Genomic DNA, 17176 nt, shown 5'->3' on the forward strand with positions numbered 1-17176 from the left:
CAGCCCTGTGGCTGCCTGGTCTCTCCAGAGCGCACGGAGCTCCAATCTGTGAGTGGGGCGGTGAAGAATCGAGCAGCTGATCACTGGTCAATAGCGTTGGAGCTTGGTTTAAGCCCAAAGACGCAGATACTAAAGTTTGCTCAGACTTTGTGTGACAGAGGAGAGAGGATGTGTCTCTGCTGATTAACAAAGAGAGCAGCCGCTGCCGCGATCCCTGAGCCGCGGTGTGTTGACTCGCCCCATTGGCGTAAGTGCGTCAGTGGCAATGCGCGTGCACGCACCACAGTCCCTATGGTTTCGCCACAAAATAAAAACAAACGGGCTTAGGTATTGAATTAAAAAAAGTAACAAAAACAGAAGTTGTTTTGTTAGATTTCTTAATCTTTAAACATTTTCTATGTTTTACAACGGCAAAAGGAAAAAAAAGAAACAGCTGTTTTTAGTTTGCTGGATTTTATTTTGAAAGGAAAAAAAATCAAAGATCAAGCCATACGGATTTGTCCCATTATTCTACTCAGAACATCTGTTTAGTTAAATATGCACAAACTGAATGTAGCTTAGGTGATATTAACCTTTTTTATTTGAGGACATATAGGATGTTTGTAATAATGAGTTAAATAGCTCTCAGCAGATTTTGTGACCTTATGCATCCGAATGATGTCTAGCCACAAACAAAAACTCTCCAATCTTAAGCAAATATTGTTAGTAAGAACAGAATGAACGTATGGGTTGTGTGAAATGAATAATGGATAGATAGTTAAATAAGAATGTTCTTAGCCTGCTTTTCACCGTTTTTTCTTCCCAAAATATAGATAAAAAATAGAAACATTTAAATTGAAAGCCAGCTGATCAAATTATACAGTGAATACATTTTTTCCCCTTACCAAAAACAAACGAAATGTGTGTCAGTTCAAATTGAAAATCAAATGATTTAAACTAATCACACAGATTATTGAGGTGTATCAAATGAGCAGTTACTAACATGCGTATGTGTGGTTATGTGCTACAGAGGGCTTCTTAATCAGATCTTTGTGAGAAATGGGCTGACTCCAGAGGAAAAGGCCAGAGTAGAAGTTCTTCAGCATGAGCAGTCCATTGCTGCCAGGACCCAGATAAACCAGATCAGGAAGGCTCGAATTTCTTTGCTAGTTACAGAGTTTGAGAGAGTCAGCATCATGATCAACTTATTCAGAGGTATCTTATATTGTGAGGCAATAACTAAAATTGCATTTAAGAGTTAATACTAGTACTTTTATTACCTGCTTAAATACAAAGTTGGCATAGCAAGTGACATATGACAGTTTATTCTCTTGTAGTTTTCCAGAGAATATTAAACAAGTTAATTCTGTTGTCTGTGTTTTGCAGTTTATTTCAACAAACAACATTTTGAACTTGTTAAAAAGAAAATGTTCAGAAAATCCACAAACAAAGCAAAAAAGAAAAAAGAAATAAATTTTTCAAACAGTATTCTCCAAGCACTTAATATTCTCTTGAGACTGACACTTGAGATAATGTTGGAAGTAAAAATTGTGCCTTATGAAGGAAAGCAGCATAGTTTTGTAGCAGTTTTGTTGTGGTTGGTGTTGTTTTGAGTTCTTGTTAAATCTACTGAAGAGATAACAATTATTCAAAGTTATTAATAATACATGTACTTGATTTTCATGATTTTTTCCCCTTTACACTAAAATAAATCTTTGCAATTATAGTGATGTGGTATTGAAACATCAACACAAAAAAAATCAGACTTGGGGCACTTTCTAAAATGCCTTAAGTTTTGGCCGAGTAAGGTTTTACATTTGAGCAACAATAAAATAGTGGGATCATAATGGGCATTATTTCCACCAGATGACCTCATATTTGCTCTGAATTAATAGAATCTCATATATATTGTGTTTTAGTGAGTTTTAAAACACATTTAAATACGTTTATTGACACGATAAATTGGATCTTAGACGTTCAGGCTCAGGATTTTTTCTCACTTTAAGCCCTGTCTATAGCATCATGACCACCTACCTAATATTGTGTTGATCCCCTTTTAAAACTTCTCTTCTAAAACTCCTCTGACTCAGTGGACCATGGACACAGGACCTCTAGATGTTCAGTGGCACTGAATTCTGCAGGTCCTGTAAGCTGCAGGGTGGGACCTACCTAGATCAGGCTTATCCTGGTACATCCCATAGATGCTCAATAAGATTTGGATCTTAAGAGTGTGGAACCCGGGGCTGAACAGCTTAGCTCTGTTGTGTTTCCCTGGGCCCCTCTTGCAGTTTTTACAGCGTATTTGGACGCATTACCCTACTGAGGGTGGCAACTGGCATCAAGGACTGCTGTTGCCATGAGGGGTGGGATGGCTGGTTGACCTGCAGTGTTTAGGTAGGTGGTACATGTCAGACATCCACATGAATGCCAGGACTCCAGGTTTCCCAGCAGAACGTTGCATTAAAACAAGATGATCGATGTCATTCACTTCACCTGTCAGCGGTCATAAGGTTGTGGCTGATCGGTTCATATCAGTTGTGGGGTCACTTTCAGAACAGGCATCTGATTTTTGTTGTATTTTTCCATCCTCCACAGCTCTTTGCCATTTTTGCATTTGCAACATGCGGTGGCTACTCTGGCCAGCTGCGGGTTAGTGTGGACTGCATGGAGAAGGCCAGCAGCAACCTCAGCATCGGCATCGACTTTGCTTACCCTTTCAGGTGAGTGTGCTTCATCTGCACCTACCTACATCTGTGTTTACCCTTGTACCAGCCTAATACAATAAGTTATGACTGTGCATTATTCTTTGGTCTTGACTCATGTTGCACCAGGTTGCACCAGGTGTCCTTTGAAGCTCCGGCATGCGAGGCCATGAGAAGGGAGCGCGTGTTCCTCATCGGAGACTATTCATCCTCTGCAGAGTTCTTTGTCACCATTGCGGTCTTTGCCTTTCTGTATTCCCTCATGGCCACCATTGTGTACATATTCTTTCTGAATAAGTACCATGAAAACAGTCGAGCACCACTCATTGTGAGTACAGTAATAGATTCTTTCTTTTCAGTTCTTTGTTGTGTTGTTTCTTGAGCAGAGGTTTTTCTCACCTGTTGTCTTTTCTCTCACTCAGGACTTTGTAGTGACAGTAGTGTTCTCCTTCATGTGGCTGGTCAGCTCCTCTGCTTGGGCCAAAGCCTTGTCTGATGTGAAATTGGCCACTGATCCAGATGAGGTGCAGCTCCTCATCCCTGCCTGCAAAAGTCAGACCAACAAGTGTGGCTCTGTGCATGGACCGCGCTGGTCCGGCCTCAACACCTCAGTGGTAGGTTTACAAGACGTGTGTCCCAGATAGTGGAAATGAATGAGTAAAGAAACCAGAAGACTAACTTCCTCACATCAGTTAATTTCCTCTTAATGCTAAACTGATGAAATACTAAGACAGAAGATAAAATATCGCTGTAAATATAAGGAATGAAAGTAGTTTCAGTTGAGTAAAAACCATAAAACACTAATGAAACATCATTTAAATACAGAGTGAAAGTTGAAATGTCAGTTGAAGGTGTATACGATACGCTGAGCTACAGGTTTCAGCTGATGTGGAAGTCCTGGAAGAAATTAACACCAGTCTAAGTGTATAAACTAAAAATGGAATTGGGTAAAATTGGGTGTGAACATCAGAAGTTATGGGAATTAGATGAGATGAAAAGGGTATTTTTTGTTTTGTGAAAAGTTGAAGACTGACTGTGGGTGCTGAGACAATATAATTATCAAATGAACAGCACGAAAGGAGTTGAAATGTCATGCCAAGTGAAAAAACTGAAAAATATGAGATATGAACATTTTGAAAAGAAGCACACCATTTTGAAAGAAGCTTAACATTGTGATGTTTGAATGAAATTATGTTTGAATAGCTGAAGGTTAAAACCAACAGTATCCAGGACAACTTATAGCTACAACAATTCAATTCCATTTTATGTATATAGCACCAATTCACAACAGGGAAAGGAACTCAATTCAAGATTCATACAAAGTCTCTGTTGGTTTCATTCCCTTTCTCTTTAGGTTTTTGGGTTTCTCAACTTTGTTCTTTGGGCTGGAAACATCTGGTTTGTCTTCAAGGAGACCGTTTGGCACAAGGGTGCTTCAAGGTTTGCGGGTGGGGCGTCTGAGAAACAGGCCGGCACCTTTAACCAGCAGCCCTACAACCAGGGAAGCTTCGACCAGTCAGGAAGCTACAACGCCCAGGGAAATCTGGGTCAGCCGTCTGAATACAGCCAGGTGGGAGGACCGACCTCCTACTCCAATCAAATGTAGTCGTGCCTTTTCATTTTATGAGTGGCACTTGTGCATCTTAAACCAGGGCAATCAAGGGGGTGACAGAAGAGGCGGTCATTAAAAAAGGTGTCAAAATACACCCTTTGTAGATACAAGTAGTGTTGGGTATTGTACAAAATGATTAGGTATAGTATTTTAGTCCTTCTCCTTCAGAGGTGTTGTTTGCTGAATGTTGTATTTCTCGTAGTTTGGAACACATTAGTGGCAGTTTGTCTCTCTGTACTTGCTAATTAGCAAACACTGTTTTGACCGGACGTCTTTTTCAAACTGGTTTGCACTCTATCTTTGAAGGGAAAAGTGCTCTATGTTTGTATAATTCTTGAAGTTTTTAAGTGCATGATGTTGTATGTGTGCTCTCATGCTGTCTGTGGGGCAAACTGGGGGGGGGACTTGCAGGTTTACACAAATCACACTGCCCTGGCTCATTACTGAATATTTTTCAGGTAAGAATTATACATCATTTTTTAATCTAACAGGAAATATATTTTGATAATGGGTATTTCTAATTCAGATATTGAATCTGAATATAATTTAGTGATATTGTTATATTTGTGACAAACACATTCCAGCTCATTTCTGTCATTGGTTTCTGATAATGTCAAAAAGTATAAAAACCTAAAGCAATAGCTGCATTCTGCAAAATACACTATACAAGGTTTGTGTGGGAAAAGAAAAAATGTGTATGCAAACATTTGCAGTATGCAGTTTCTGTTTCCATGATTTTCACTGTCATTTTATCTGAATGATGTAAAGAGGGAGATTGTCTCTCTTATTGTTTACAAGTGGCCGCTCCTGCTACAAATTGCTGTGGCTGTTTTCTATGTTATCCTCAGACTACTGGCAAATCCTAAACATAAGTTACACCTCTTTAAAGCATGTCCACGGTATCCATATACACAGTTTAAGCCCAGCAAAAAAGCACATCAGTACCACGGTGATAATGGACAAATAGTGAACAATGGGCTCATCTGTACAAATCCAAGACTGAGCTTCAGTTTTAACAGCACAATTCACTTTTGTACAACAAGAGTCTCTGCATTTCTTGTGTTATATTGTCATAATCAAAAGATAATGCTTGGTTGCTGTTTGTTTACATTGATATGAATTGTGCAACCTTGTTTGTTGACCTTCTAAGCATGTGGCTTGCATCAGTGTAATAAAATAAACCGAACATCCATGTATGTAAAACAGTCGGACATCCATGACAAACGTGTACAGGTCCGTGTACTGAGTGTGGAGGATATTTTACAGGGATTCATGCAAATAAAGATGTACAAATTTGTCCATAAGTAACTCAACTCTGTGTATCTGTTCAGATCTCATCATCAGATGTGTGTGGTTGACCTCTGACCTTTGACCTCCACAGAAACATGGCAGCAAACAATGCTTTTTCACTGTTAGCTTTAAGAAACAGAGTGCAACATTTTCAAGCAAAGACAAGGTTTTATATGTACAAATTCATTGCAATTTTACTAATGCATGTAGTTATTACTGTTGCATTTACTCTCCCTAAAGATTGTAATCATTTTGTCTAATTAGCTTGTCAGTTAAACACTGGTTCAATGTTGCTCTTGAGTTCCAAGAGTGATACTCTCACCAGGGAAGAAACATAATTTTTCAAGTTAAAATATAGTAAAGCCATCATACAGTGACAGAAAAACACTCCCTCGTATACCATTCATTGCAAACTTAAAGAAAAAATATTCATTAGTAATATCTGTAGAAATTTTGTTCATTTACTGTGACTTTAAAACATCAAAGCTAAATAAAAGCAAAAACCTTGTCTGCAGAGTAACAATAACTTCTCATATTTCAGCATCTGCATATGAAAACTATTATTATTATTCTTAGCGGCAGTAGTAAAATTAGTAGTGGCAAACTGTATGACATGGCAGCCTAGATAAAAATAAAAACAAAATATTTATAATAATCAGACCATCTTGTGACCATGATGGATCAGTACCTTGGGACTTCGTTTTCATTGGCAAAACAATCTGCAACCACTAGGTAGAACTTTCTATAAGAGTGCGAAACTCTTTCAATCGTATTTTAAAGACAGGAACTATTTTGTGCCAAGTGGAGATTAAGTGCTGGAGATCCCCGAGGCTTCATGCTCGGTCACAGATTTATTATCGGTCATCTAGAAATACGACAAAATCTGCTGGCTCAAAAATATACACACAGTTACTTGAATTACATAATAACATTGTACACGAGACTGCTACATGCCGTGACTGCCAGTCCAAGGTGGATCTTTAATAGATAGCCGCTTTCCTTAACTGAACAATTTTAACATTCCTGTCAGGACAACCTTCTGTGTAACCAGCAGGAGGAGACATCCCAACACTACTGAAACCATTTAGGAAGTCATTTCCTGAGATGTGTTCAAGTTCCATCTCCTTCCCAGCCATTGACTGTAAATAAAATGATGTGAGGGAATGAGCACGTTTGTAAATGAAAGATGTTGGTTTTTGATTTTAATAATAAAGTTTCACCTTATTGTTGTGGATTATTGGGTGTACACTGACAGGCGTAATTTAATTTATGTACAGAGGAATTTATTACAAAATGAATAGGTAGAATAGGTAGAATAGGTAGAGTAGAATCACTTGAAGGCTGAGTTGCAGAACACAAAAAGCCAAACTGCACTTTCTCCTCCAATGATTCACTCACATCACTTTCATGTGCTTCTGTCACAGTGGATTGCAAAGAGCTGCTGGTCACAGATATATAGATTCAATGTGTTGACTAAACTTCTCCTAGTAGTAGTTTTTCTATTCAGGAGACACTAGGAACACTCTGAAAGAGCAGTATGAGGAGAAGGTTCGTCCGTGCATTGATCTCAGTGACTGGGTCATGTAATCTGTCAAGACTACGCATTAAATAAACGTTCATCACATCTATCAACATTTTAACTTAAAAAAAAGACAAATTACATAAGTGCTTGGTAGCTGAGTTGCGTTTCTCCCTTAAAGAGGTGGAGAAATTATAAATGAGAAAACGAAACTTACAGCTTAAGTTTCGATTTACTTTACTGAGATTGACTCACTTTCATCAGCCTCAGTCATACCTGACTGCAAACAGCTGCTGGCCGGTTATAGACTTAACTCTTTGACTAAACTCTTTATTTTGGCAGTTATTTCTTTTCAGCAGACACCATGAACACTCTGAACCAGCAGTATGAGGAGAAGGTTCGTCCCTGCATCGACCTCATCGACTCTCTCCGCTCTCTGGGTGTAGAGAAGGACTTGGCGCTGCCTGCTATTGCCGTGATCGGAGACCAAAGCTCGGGGAAGAGCTCCGTGCTGGAGGCGCTGTCGGGGGTGGCTCTGCCCAGAGGAAGCGGTGAGTTCCTAAAAACATCCTCATCCCTCAACAAATGTCCGAAATGTAGTTTTCATGCAGCTGTCGTGTGAATAAAGGTGATTGTCTGCCAAAAACTGAGAGGGAGCATTTATTTTGTATCGCCCAGTTTATTTAGACTACAGCTGCTTTCAAATGAATCAGTCATAAATAAATGATACCTTGTTATTTTTTATGTCTGCGTTATTTTTACCTGCACTTTGCCCTCACATATTTTATTTTATTTATTTGTTTTCTGGCACTATTGTGACTGAAATGTTAGTATTCCATCAAAATGACTTGATTTCATATTTTAAAGAGTATAACCCATGAGGTAATTTCAAAGAGATGATTTCTTTATTTATATATAAACCCATTTATAAATTATAAAATAAATAAAGTTATCATTATTATCTTAAATCTGCTTCAATACAATCTAGTTTAGACACACAGCACAATGCCACAGATGTGGCAAGGTTTGAGGGTGCAATTGGTATGCTGACAGCAGGAATGTCAACCACAGCTGTTGCTCGTGTATTGAATGTTCATTTCTCTACCATAAGCCGTCTCTAAAGGCGTTTTAGAGAATTTGGCAGTACATCCAACCAGCCTCATAACCGCAGACCACGTGTAACCACACCAGCCCAGGACCTCCACATCCAGCATGTTCACCTCCACGTTGGAGAGGTGTTCTCTTCACGGATGAATCCCGGTTTGCACTGTTCAGGGCAGATGGCAGACAGCGTGTGTGGCGTTGTGTGGGTGAGCAGTTTTCTGATGTCAATGTTGTGGATGGAGTGGCCCATGGTGGCGGTGGGGTTATGGTATGGGCAGGCGTCTGTTATGGACAAAGAACACAGGTGCATTTCATTGATGGCATTATCCAGCAACTTCGCACAGCCATTGAAGAGGAGTGGACCAACCCCCCCCCCCCCCCCCCCCCCCCCCCCCCATAAAACAAAACTGCACCTTTCAGAGTGGCCTTTTATTGTGGGCAGTCTAAGGCACACCTGTGCACTAATCATGGTGTCTAATCAGCATCTTGATATGGCACACCTGTGAGGTGGGATGGATTATCTCAGCAAAGGAGAAGTGCTCACTATCACAGATTTAGACAGATTGGTGAACAATATTTGAGAGAAGTGGTGATATTGTGTATGTGAAAAAAGTTTTAGAGCTATGAGTTAATCTCATAAAAAATGGGAGCAAAAACAAAAATGTTTCATTTATATTTTTGTTGAGTGTACATTTGGGTTATGGACAAAACAGGCATTTGAGCACATCACCTTGGCTTTTGGGAAATACTGATAATGATTGAAATTTTCCACTACTGCCTGGCATTTGACAGACTAAACAACTGATCGATTAATTGAGAACACATTGCGTCAGATTAGTTGAAAATAACAAAATCAGTAGTTGCAGCACTAGGAACAAGAAATTTCTTGAAAACATGCTGTTGCTATAACCATGAATGTAAAGTTCAGTATATTTAGACAGCATGATTGTTTGATCCTGATAAAATCAGGGGGTAAAAAAATGCAGCTTTACCAAGCAGAGCGAGTGGATGGCAATCAGTTTTTGAACATGATCACTGTTTGGCCTGACATTGGCAACTTTTCCTGAGTGTTCTCATCTCTCTCAGTCTAAAAGATGATTAAACTATGTTTTTATCACACACTGATAGGATGTTGTGTAGTGTTAACAGTGTGCAGGGGAGCACAATCTTTTTCATGTTATTGTGGTCAGAAATGACAAATACAACAGTTATAAAACACTGTATTCAGCTTGTATTTGTCATTGTTCTTATAATTAAGTGTATAAATAATAAAATTAAGAAGTATAGATGAAAAGTACTGTCGGCGCTGCTGAGGTTTAGGTTTGTTCTTCTGTTATGACCCATGATGATAAATATACCAAAATATGTAATGAACAGCAACAATAGCATACTGTCAACCCCCCAAAAAAGTCTTAAGTTGTGTTTTCAGATAAACTCATGTCTTATTAAGAGGAACTAAACTCCCTCTGGTGCCCCCGTAGTTCACAACCTGAGTGTGAATTAACATGGAGGTAAGAGATCGATATGAAGAGTGACTTACCTGATAAAAGTTCTAAATTAAAAGATCGGAGTAACTGAGATACTATACTGGAGTTTCATTTATTTATTTCTGTTTCTTTGAGATGAAACAATTCATTTGCATTGTCTTGCTACTTTTGATAGTTTCATTCAGCGCACTGTGTTAACTTTCTCTTCCCTTTCTCACCATTTACTCTTCTGAAATCCAGGCATTGTGACACGATGTCCCCTGGAACTGAAGATGAAGCGGAAGGAAGAAGGAGAGAAGTGGTTCGGAAAGATAAGCTACAGAGACTGTGTAGAAGAGATAAAAAAGCCTGCAAATGTGGAGGAAAAGATTCGAGAAGGTAAGCATGGTATTGACAGAGGTAAAAGGTAGTTTAATTTGCTGTACGCCAGATCATGTATATTATCTTCTCCGTTCAGCTCAAGATCAAATGGCCGGGGTTGGGGTGGGGATCAGCGATGAACTTATCAGTCTGGAGATCGCCTCCCCTGATGTTCCAGATCTGACGCTCATTGACCTGCCTGGCATTGCCAGGGTGGCCATGAAGGGACAACCAGAGGACATCGGTGATCAGGTGTGTGAGTCCAGGACTAAGTAATTAAAAGTCCAGAGTAAAATATATTGAAAATTATTGAATTAATTTCATTAGAAGCTATGGTTGTAGCTGGTAAGAATGCAGTTTGCTTGATTACTTAAACTTTCTGTCTTTATTTTTGGGTTTTGGAGATGCTAGTAAAGACGGTACCCTGCAATACCTTGGTTGTTGTTAAGCTTCAGTGGGATATTTGCTGTTGAAGACTTTTTACCTTGTTGACATGTCCATATGACAGATTCTGAGCAAAACAAGCAATCAATTGAATAATTCTACCCTAAAACGGCAGTGTACTGGTGCCAGTCTCAAAAACATGCATTCAGACAAACATAAGGAGCCAATCCTGTCAGCTTGCCGCATGGGGCTTCATGTATCATTGTTATATCTCAGAATGAGTGTCAGATTTGAACCTGTATGGCTGAATTCCTCCAATAGTACAACTTGCCATTGTGTAGCTTAGAGTATTTTTATAGTGTTTACAAACTGATCGCAGAGCCAAAAAATATGTTTTGCATGTAAAATGAAACATCACTCAGCCATCAGTGTGGCTTGAGAGTATTTTAATCTTTGTTCTTTTAAGTAGAACATTCAGAATCGTAGTAACTCCCACCACTGATATGCAGATGACATGCAGTTATGTGTCTCCAATCAGACTGACAACTTCAGTGATCTTGACAATCCATTTGCCTGTTTTAATAATGTAAGACTTTGCCTCTCACAAAACTGGTTATTCAATTGAAACAATTTAGATAAGAGAGAGATGTCTGCCAAATGTTTGCAGAATATTACGTATGCATTTATTTTTCCCTCCTCCTCCTGAAATCCTTCCTGTTCTAAGACTTGCCAATTTCTACTGACAGTTTACAACCTGTAAAGTTCCACATTGATTTTACATTAATATTAGTCATGTTTAAAGCATTCAATTGCCTTGCTTCAACTTACATTGAGCAGCTTTGAGAGCTTAAGTCTCAGGGTGCTCTCTCAAATCGGTAAATGGGTATTCCTGTCAGCATGTGACAAAGGGTTGCTTTTGCCAAAAGAGCACCCAAACTGTGGAACAGTGTGTTGAGATCAAACAGGAAACATCTTTATGTCTTTTAAATCTCTTCTTTTAACTTTCTTTTATCAAAATGCTTGTTGAGTGTGTGATATGTGACTGTGTCTCTGGCTGCTTTTATGGCATTTGTTTATTTGTCATTAGTCTTGAAAATATTTTTATTTCTTTTACAGAGAAAAGTTCTGTATAAAATAAAGTTAATTATTATTATTGGAACAGTTCAGAACACAGTAGTGATAGATGTACAGTTTATAACCATATTTGTACAGTTTAGAATTTTGTGTTTGTTAAAAAATTTATTTAATGCTTTCAGATAAAATCACTGATCCAGAAGTTCATCAAAAAACAAGAGACCATCAGCTTGGTGGTTGTTCCATGCAACGTGGACATAGCAACCACAGAGGCTTTGAAGATGGCACAGCAGGTGGATCCTGATGGGGAGAGGACTCTGGGTAAGTAGAAAAGGTTTTAAAAAAGGGACGCTCACAACATTTCTGAAGGATTTTATACCCTCTTATATAGATGCAGGATTTTTAAAAAATGGTCAGAAAATAGACACTAACATAGACCAACTCCTCAATTATGGCAGCATTAATTTATTTAAACAGTTAAACGGCAAATTTACACTTTAAAACACTGACTTTGTCAGATATTTACAATTACAAGGATTCCTGAGGGATCATAAGGAATGGGTTACGATACGAAAGTGATACATCATCTTGACAAAATATTCTCATTCACTGAGTAATACACTGCAGATAAAAGACAGATGGGAAACTTCCATGAATACAAAAATGGCACCGAATAAGTAGCAAGAAAGGTGCAATGACGCTCATCCTGTAGGCAATTCAGATACATGGAAGGAATTCAAATGGAAAAATATATGGAAAAATAGTGTGGGCCCAACCCAATCAAATAAATGTTGAAGAAACTGTGATACACAAGTTGGGGATCAGGCTGCACAGTGGCTTGGTGTTTAGTGCTTTCACCTTGCGGCTAGAAGATCCCCGGTTTGTGTCCAGCCTTCACGGGATCTTTCTGCATGGAGTTTGCATGTTCTCCCTGTGCATGCGTAGGTTTTCTCCAGGTTCTCCGGCTTCCTCCCACAGTCCAAATATATGCCCTGGTTAATTGGTAACTCTAAACTGTCCGTAGGTGTGAATGTGAGTGTGATTGTTTGTCTGTATACTGTAGTGAATACAATGTCTTCACAAATGAAGTCTTCTGTCTTTATTCTAGGGCCTCATGTACTGAAAAATATCCTTGGTCCAAAAATAATAGTTGCAGCAGTCTCACCAATGAAAAACAGTGAAGAGTCTTGGAGCAATCTTCAGATTCAAAAATAAAGTGTTTATTCCGTACAGCACAGGTCAAAACACTCTGAGAGATACCCCGGGGTGAATCTGACTGTGCCCTCTGATGCCCTGTCTTTTATACTTTTTGACTCTGGGGTTTCCACACCCCAGGTCCATCCTATTTTTTGTTGTGAACTTCACACTTTCCTGACACCATTATATCAGTTATTCTGTTTTTAATAGTGTCTGAACTCCTGGTGCTTTACTAAAAAAAATAGTTGAGCAGATACACCAGGAGGTGTGCCAATTCCCTCCTGCTGTCTCACTGCCAACCAATCAGAGCCTTTATTTACCACGAGGCACCTCCTCAGACAAGTTCTTCATACTCTTTATACTTCAGCAAATACATGTTTACCCAAGGTGCACGCTCCTGTCCCTTCTACATTAATTATGCTGCTCTTCTCACATCATGCTACTGTGTCTAGAGCTGATCCTTCTTGCTGTGACGCAGTTTTAATTTCACATCTACTGCTTTGTTGCAGTTCAATTGCAGTTTTAATTTCAGCATTTCTCAACAATACGTAGCCCTGTGATAGACTGGTGACCTGTCCAAGGTGTCCCCTGCCTTCGCCCTACATCAGCTGAGATAGACTCCAGCCTCCCCTCCTCAACCCTATCTGTCCTGCTAGTCGTACAGGGGGTAATCCGACATGTTGTGTCTCTCTGTCAGGTATCTTGACCAAGCCTGACCTGGTGGACAAAGGCACAGAGGAAACCGTGATCGAAATTGTCCATAATGAGGCCATTCACCTGAAGAAGGGCTACATGATCGTCAAGTGCCGGGGTCAGATGGAGATCTCAGAGAAGGTTTCTCTCACTAAAGCAATAGAACGAGAAAAAGCTTTCTTCAAGGATCATGCATATTTCCAGTAAGTTCATTTTTTCAAACAAGTGTTTGTGGTGTGATAGGCTGTGTTGCGTTACGTTTTCTACTTGTGCTGCAGGATTCTCTATGATGAGGGCCATGCCACTGTCCCCAAACTGGCAGAAAAACTCACCCTTGAACTGGTGCATCACATCCAGGTAAATGCTTCTCACTGGGTTACCTTAACGGCTTAAAGGCAGATAGGTTTACCCACTCTAACTGCTCTTGTCTTGGCCACTATATGATGTGTAGAAATCTCTGCCTCGACTGGAAGACCAAATTAAGAAGAAACTGAAACAGACGCAGGTGACGCTGACCAGATATGGCAATGGACCCCCATCGGATGCAACAGAGAGGCTTGGTTTCCTCATTGATGTGAGTTCACTAACTGGCACTTTCACAAACCAAAAGTGTATCTTAATGAAAAACTCATGTGTCCTGCACTTTTATGTTGATCTCTTACATCTTAGAGAGTGACAGCATTTACACAGGATGCTTTCAATCTAATCAAAGGAGAGCAGCTAAAATGTGGAATCACGTCCAGTACCTTCTACATACTGAGATATCAGTTTGCAGAATGGAAGAAAACAGTAGAGGAATCTGCAACAACATGTAAGTGAACTAAGATTTTGATCACTTTTGATTATCTGCTATTTCTGATCTTTTAACCTAATATGTAAACTGCTCAGTAAAATACTTTTCTTAGACACCTTCATATTATATAGAAAATAAGCATATATTTCAGACTTTTATTGCTTTCATTTGGCAGTCAGCACTAATATTGAGAAAAAGGTGGCTCAGTATGAGCGAAAATACCGTGGAAGAGAACTACCGGGCTTCGTCAACTACAGGACCTTTGAGACCATCGTTCAGGAGCCTATCAAACAACTGGAAGAACCTGCCATCCTGAAACTCAAGGAGGTGTCAGGTGTGCCCCATACCTTCCAGGTGTTATTTCGTTTTAGATTTTTTATTCTGCGTCTGATTTGTATTTTTGTTTGTTTAGAAATTGTGAAGAAAGAGCTGTCTGAGTTGGCAGAGCAAAGCTTGGTTGGTTTTCCTAACCTCATCAAAATGGCCAAGGTACTTTTATGTTACTTCCCTCTGTATACAAATTTCCAAAACTGTTGCCTCTTTACTGACTTTTTTGTGTGATTTAGATGAAGATTGAATCCAGCATAAATGAGAAAGAAGCTGTGGCAGAGTCCATGCTGAGGACTCAGTTTAAGATGGAGATGATCGTTTACACTCAGGACACCACCTACAGCAAGAAGTTGGGCAAACGGAAAAGGGCTGAAGAACAGAGTAACGCGTCGTACAAACCTACGCATCACTTGGGATTCGGCACCATCGTAAATGTTAATAACGACAGCGGTGCCTCCCTGAAAGAGATGATGAATCACCTTAAATCCTATTTTCAAGTAAGTGTTTATTCTTCTCTAAAGGTGGTACATTTACGCCTTCACAATATTAAAAAATAAGGAAATTTAGATTTTTTTTTAACACATATTTGATGAAGCAAACATTTGCCAAACAGTGCCTACAAATGAAGGTGGTATATTAAAATAAATTACATAAATTACATTTTTAATTAAAAAAAACTAAATAGAAAATAATATTAAATCTGTTGCTATTTTTTGTGGGATAAATGGCTAAAAAAGCTGATTTTTCTTGTGGATTTGGTCACGTATATGAACTTTATCTGTAGACACTGTTTCAGAGAGACTCAAATGTTTGCTTTTCCAAATTTGTCAAAGAAAGGTACTGTATTCATAACTTTTTGTTTGCATGAGTGTCCATCACCTTCTGTTTGCCATTAACTCAATTTCCTCTTTGAATTTCCACCAGGACAGTGGAAAAGTTTCAGATCTTTTATTTTGGTTTAAGGTTCATGTCTTCTTTCTTTTTCCTTTTTTGAAAGTGATGTCAAAACACGTTGCATTATTATATTAAAATATTCTACTATTGCCAGTGAAACCCATATAGACGTTAAAAGGTGATACGCCCAAGATAAAGCAAACTAGAAAAAAATTCAGGTTTAGTAAAATCCAAACTTAGATATACAGTATCTTTTGCAAATATTACAGAAAGCACAGTTAATTTTGTAACCTAAACAGATACAGGTAGTAGCTTTGCCTTATGCTCCTACTTTCTCATCTCCAAACCACAGATTGCTGGCCGACGTCTGGCCGACCAGATCCCTCTGGTGATCCGCTACCAGATCCTGCAGAAGTCTGCCACCCAGCTGCAGAGGGAGATGCTGCAGATGCCTCAGGACAATGAGAAAATGGAGGCCCTGCTTCAAGAGGACTGTGGCATAAAAGCAAAGAGAACCCACCTTGAGAATCGCCTTCAGCGCCTGACAAAGGCTCGCATTCTGCTGACTGAATTTAGCATGAACATATTCAACTTCAGCACCACACAAATGCAAATGGAGTGCCAAGTTTAAAAGCAGATTTCTAACTTTTAAGAAGTTAGATTGTTTTGTTCTAGTATTATGCATCGACTATAACAGGCAAACTTGTTGCAGCATCACGATCCTCTAAACTTTTCTTTCAGTGGCGATTCAAAGATTTCATAAATACTTCCAGACTGTTACTCCACATTCTCAGTTCTCAGTTGTGTGTTTTTGTTTGTTTTTTGCTATTTTCTTTAGTTATGATGTAAAAACAACAATACGTTTATGTTTTTGTCCACAACCAGCTGATGAAGTTAGCATTTGTTCCTCACTCTACTTATTCACACACATTAAAATGCGTCTGTGCTGAAAACACTGAAGGGAAATGAATGTCTGTGCATGACATTGTGTGTTTGTGTCCTGTTTGTTTGTTTACTGCAAGACAAACAGTGTCTCATGCACTCCAGAAACTTTTTGTCTGTTTATACATGTGCTCTTTGTGTTGTGTGAAACAGGTGGCCTGTTCACCTTCAGTTCTCATAAATAAATACCTGAAATATAACAAAACATAAGCTAAATCAGACTTTGACTCTCTTCTTTGTCCCTTCTGAGTTGGTATTTCTGATATTCACTTTGTAATCTTGTACATTTAATTTGACATTCATTAAATTGCCATTCCTCGCATCAGTCTATGCTCAATAACCTATAATGACTTTTTGAAAAGTTTTTTTTTTTTAAATCACTCTTTAAGCATTTCTGTAGCTCCGAGTGTTCCCAGAAACAGTGTCCTTCATGATTGTGTCAACAAATTTGAAACGACCAGGACTCACAGTCGGAGCATATTGATTTAACTGAGCAATATGGGCCTTTGTCAGGGAAGTGACCAGAAACTCAACAGTCTCTTTACCAGATGTTCAGATTTCCTCTACATGGATCAAAAACCTGCTAAGAAAAATGTCATAATCAGTTGTTCTCCATCCATCTGTCCTTTATGGTAAAATAAAGACACCACTCTTGAGTAAAAGGCACATAACAGTCCATTTGGATTTCGGCAAACTGTAATTTGTCTTGTTCGATGACTCAAAGGCTATTTGGGCACAAGTCCAACGCTGCATTCTGCAAAATGCTCATCATCTGCACCAAGCATGGTGGCGGTAGCATCATGCATTTGGAGTTCT

General features: G+C 39.0%; 2 protein-coding genes across 3 annotated transcripts in view; both read left to right on the top strand.

The window, feature by feature from the left end:
- synpra (synaptoporin a) overlaps positions 1 to 5597 on the top strand; it is a 29239-nt gene extending 23642 nt beyond the window's left edge. Inside the window, exons 3-6 of the mRNA XM_051947864.1 lie at positions 2575 to 2699; positions 2811 to 3009; positions 3104 to 3295; positions 4036 to 5597. Of these exons, the coding sequence (XP_051803824.1) occupies positions 2575 to 2699; positions 2811 to 3009; positions 3104 to 3295; positions 4036 to 4287 (768 nt within the window). The 3' untranslated portion in view covers positions 4288 to 5597. The remainder of the gene's footprint in view (positions 1 to 2574; positions 2700 to 2810; positions 3010 to 3103; positions 3296 to 4035) is intronic.
- The window catches only part of zbtb49 (zinc finger and BTB domain containing 49), a 52942-nt gene extending 36366 nt beyond the window's left edge, over positions 1 to 16576 (top strand). Inside the window, exons 2-13 of one of the 2 annotated variants that reach the window (XM_051947862.1) lie at positions 7445 to 7653; positions 9934 to 10071; positions 10151 to 10305; positions 11694 to 11832; positions 13406 to 13604; positions 13680 to 13758; positions 13853 to 13975; positions 14071 to 14212; positions 14370 to 14528; positions 14607 to 14683; positions 14761 to 15021; positions 15771 to 16576. In XM_051947862.1, coding sequence (XP_051803822.1) covers positions 7467 to 7653; positions 9934 to 10071; positions 10151 to 10305; positions 11694 to 11832; positions 13406 to 13604; positions 13680 to 13758; positions 13853 to 13975; positions 14071 to 14212; positions 14370 to 14528; positions 14607 to 14683; positions 14761 to 15021; positions 15771 to 16049 — 1938 coding nt within the window. In that variant the 5' untranslated portion in view covers positions 7445 to 7466 and the 3' untranslated portion in view covers positions 16050 to 16576. Of the gene's footprint in view, positions 1 to 7444; positions 7654 to 9933; positions 10072 to 10150; positions 10306 to 11693; positions 11833 to 13405; positions 13605 to 13679; positions 13759 to 13852; positions 13976 to 14070; positions 14213 to 14369; positions 14529 to 14606; positions 14684 to 14760; positions 15022 to 15770 lie in introns of those variants that run through there. The other variant, XM_051947863.1, reaches the window with a different exon arrangement.
- The last annotated feature ends 600 nt before the right edge of the window (positions 16577 to 17176 follow it).

The sequence above is a fragment of the Acanthochromis polyacanthus genome, chromosome 5, assembly GCF_021347895.1.
Source record: "Acanthochromis polyacanthus isolate Apoly-LR-REF ecotype Palm Island chromosome 5, KAUST_Apoly_ChrSc, whole genome shotgun sequence".
Taxonomy (NCBI): Eukaryota; Metazoa; Chordata; class Actinopteri; family Pomacentridae; genus Acanthochromis; species Acanthochromis polyacanthus.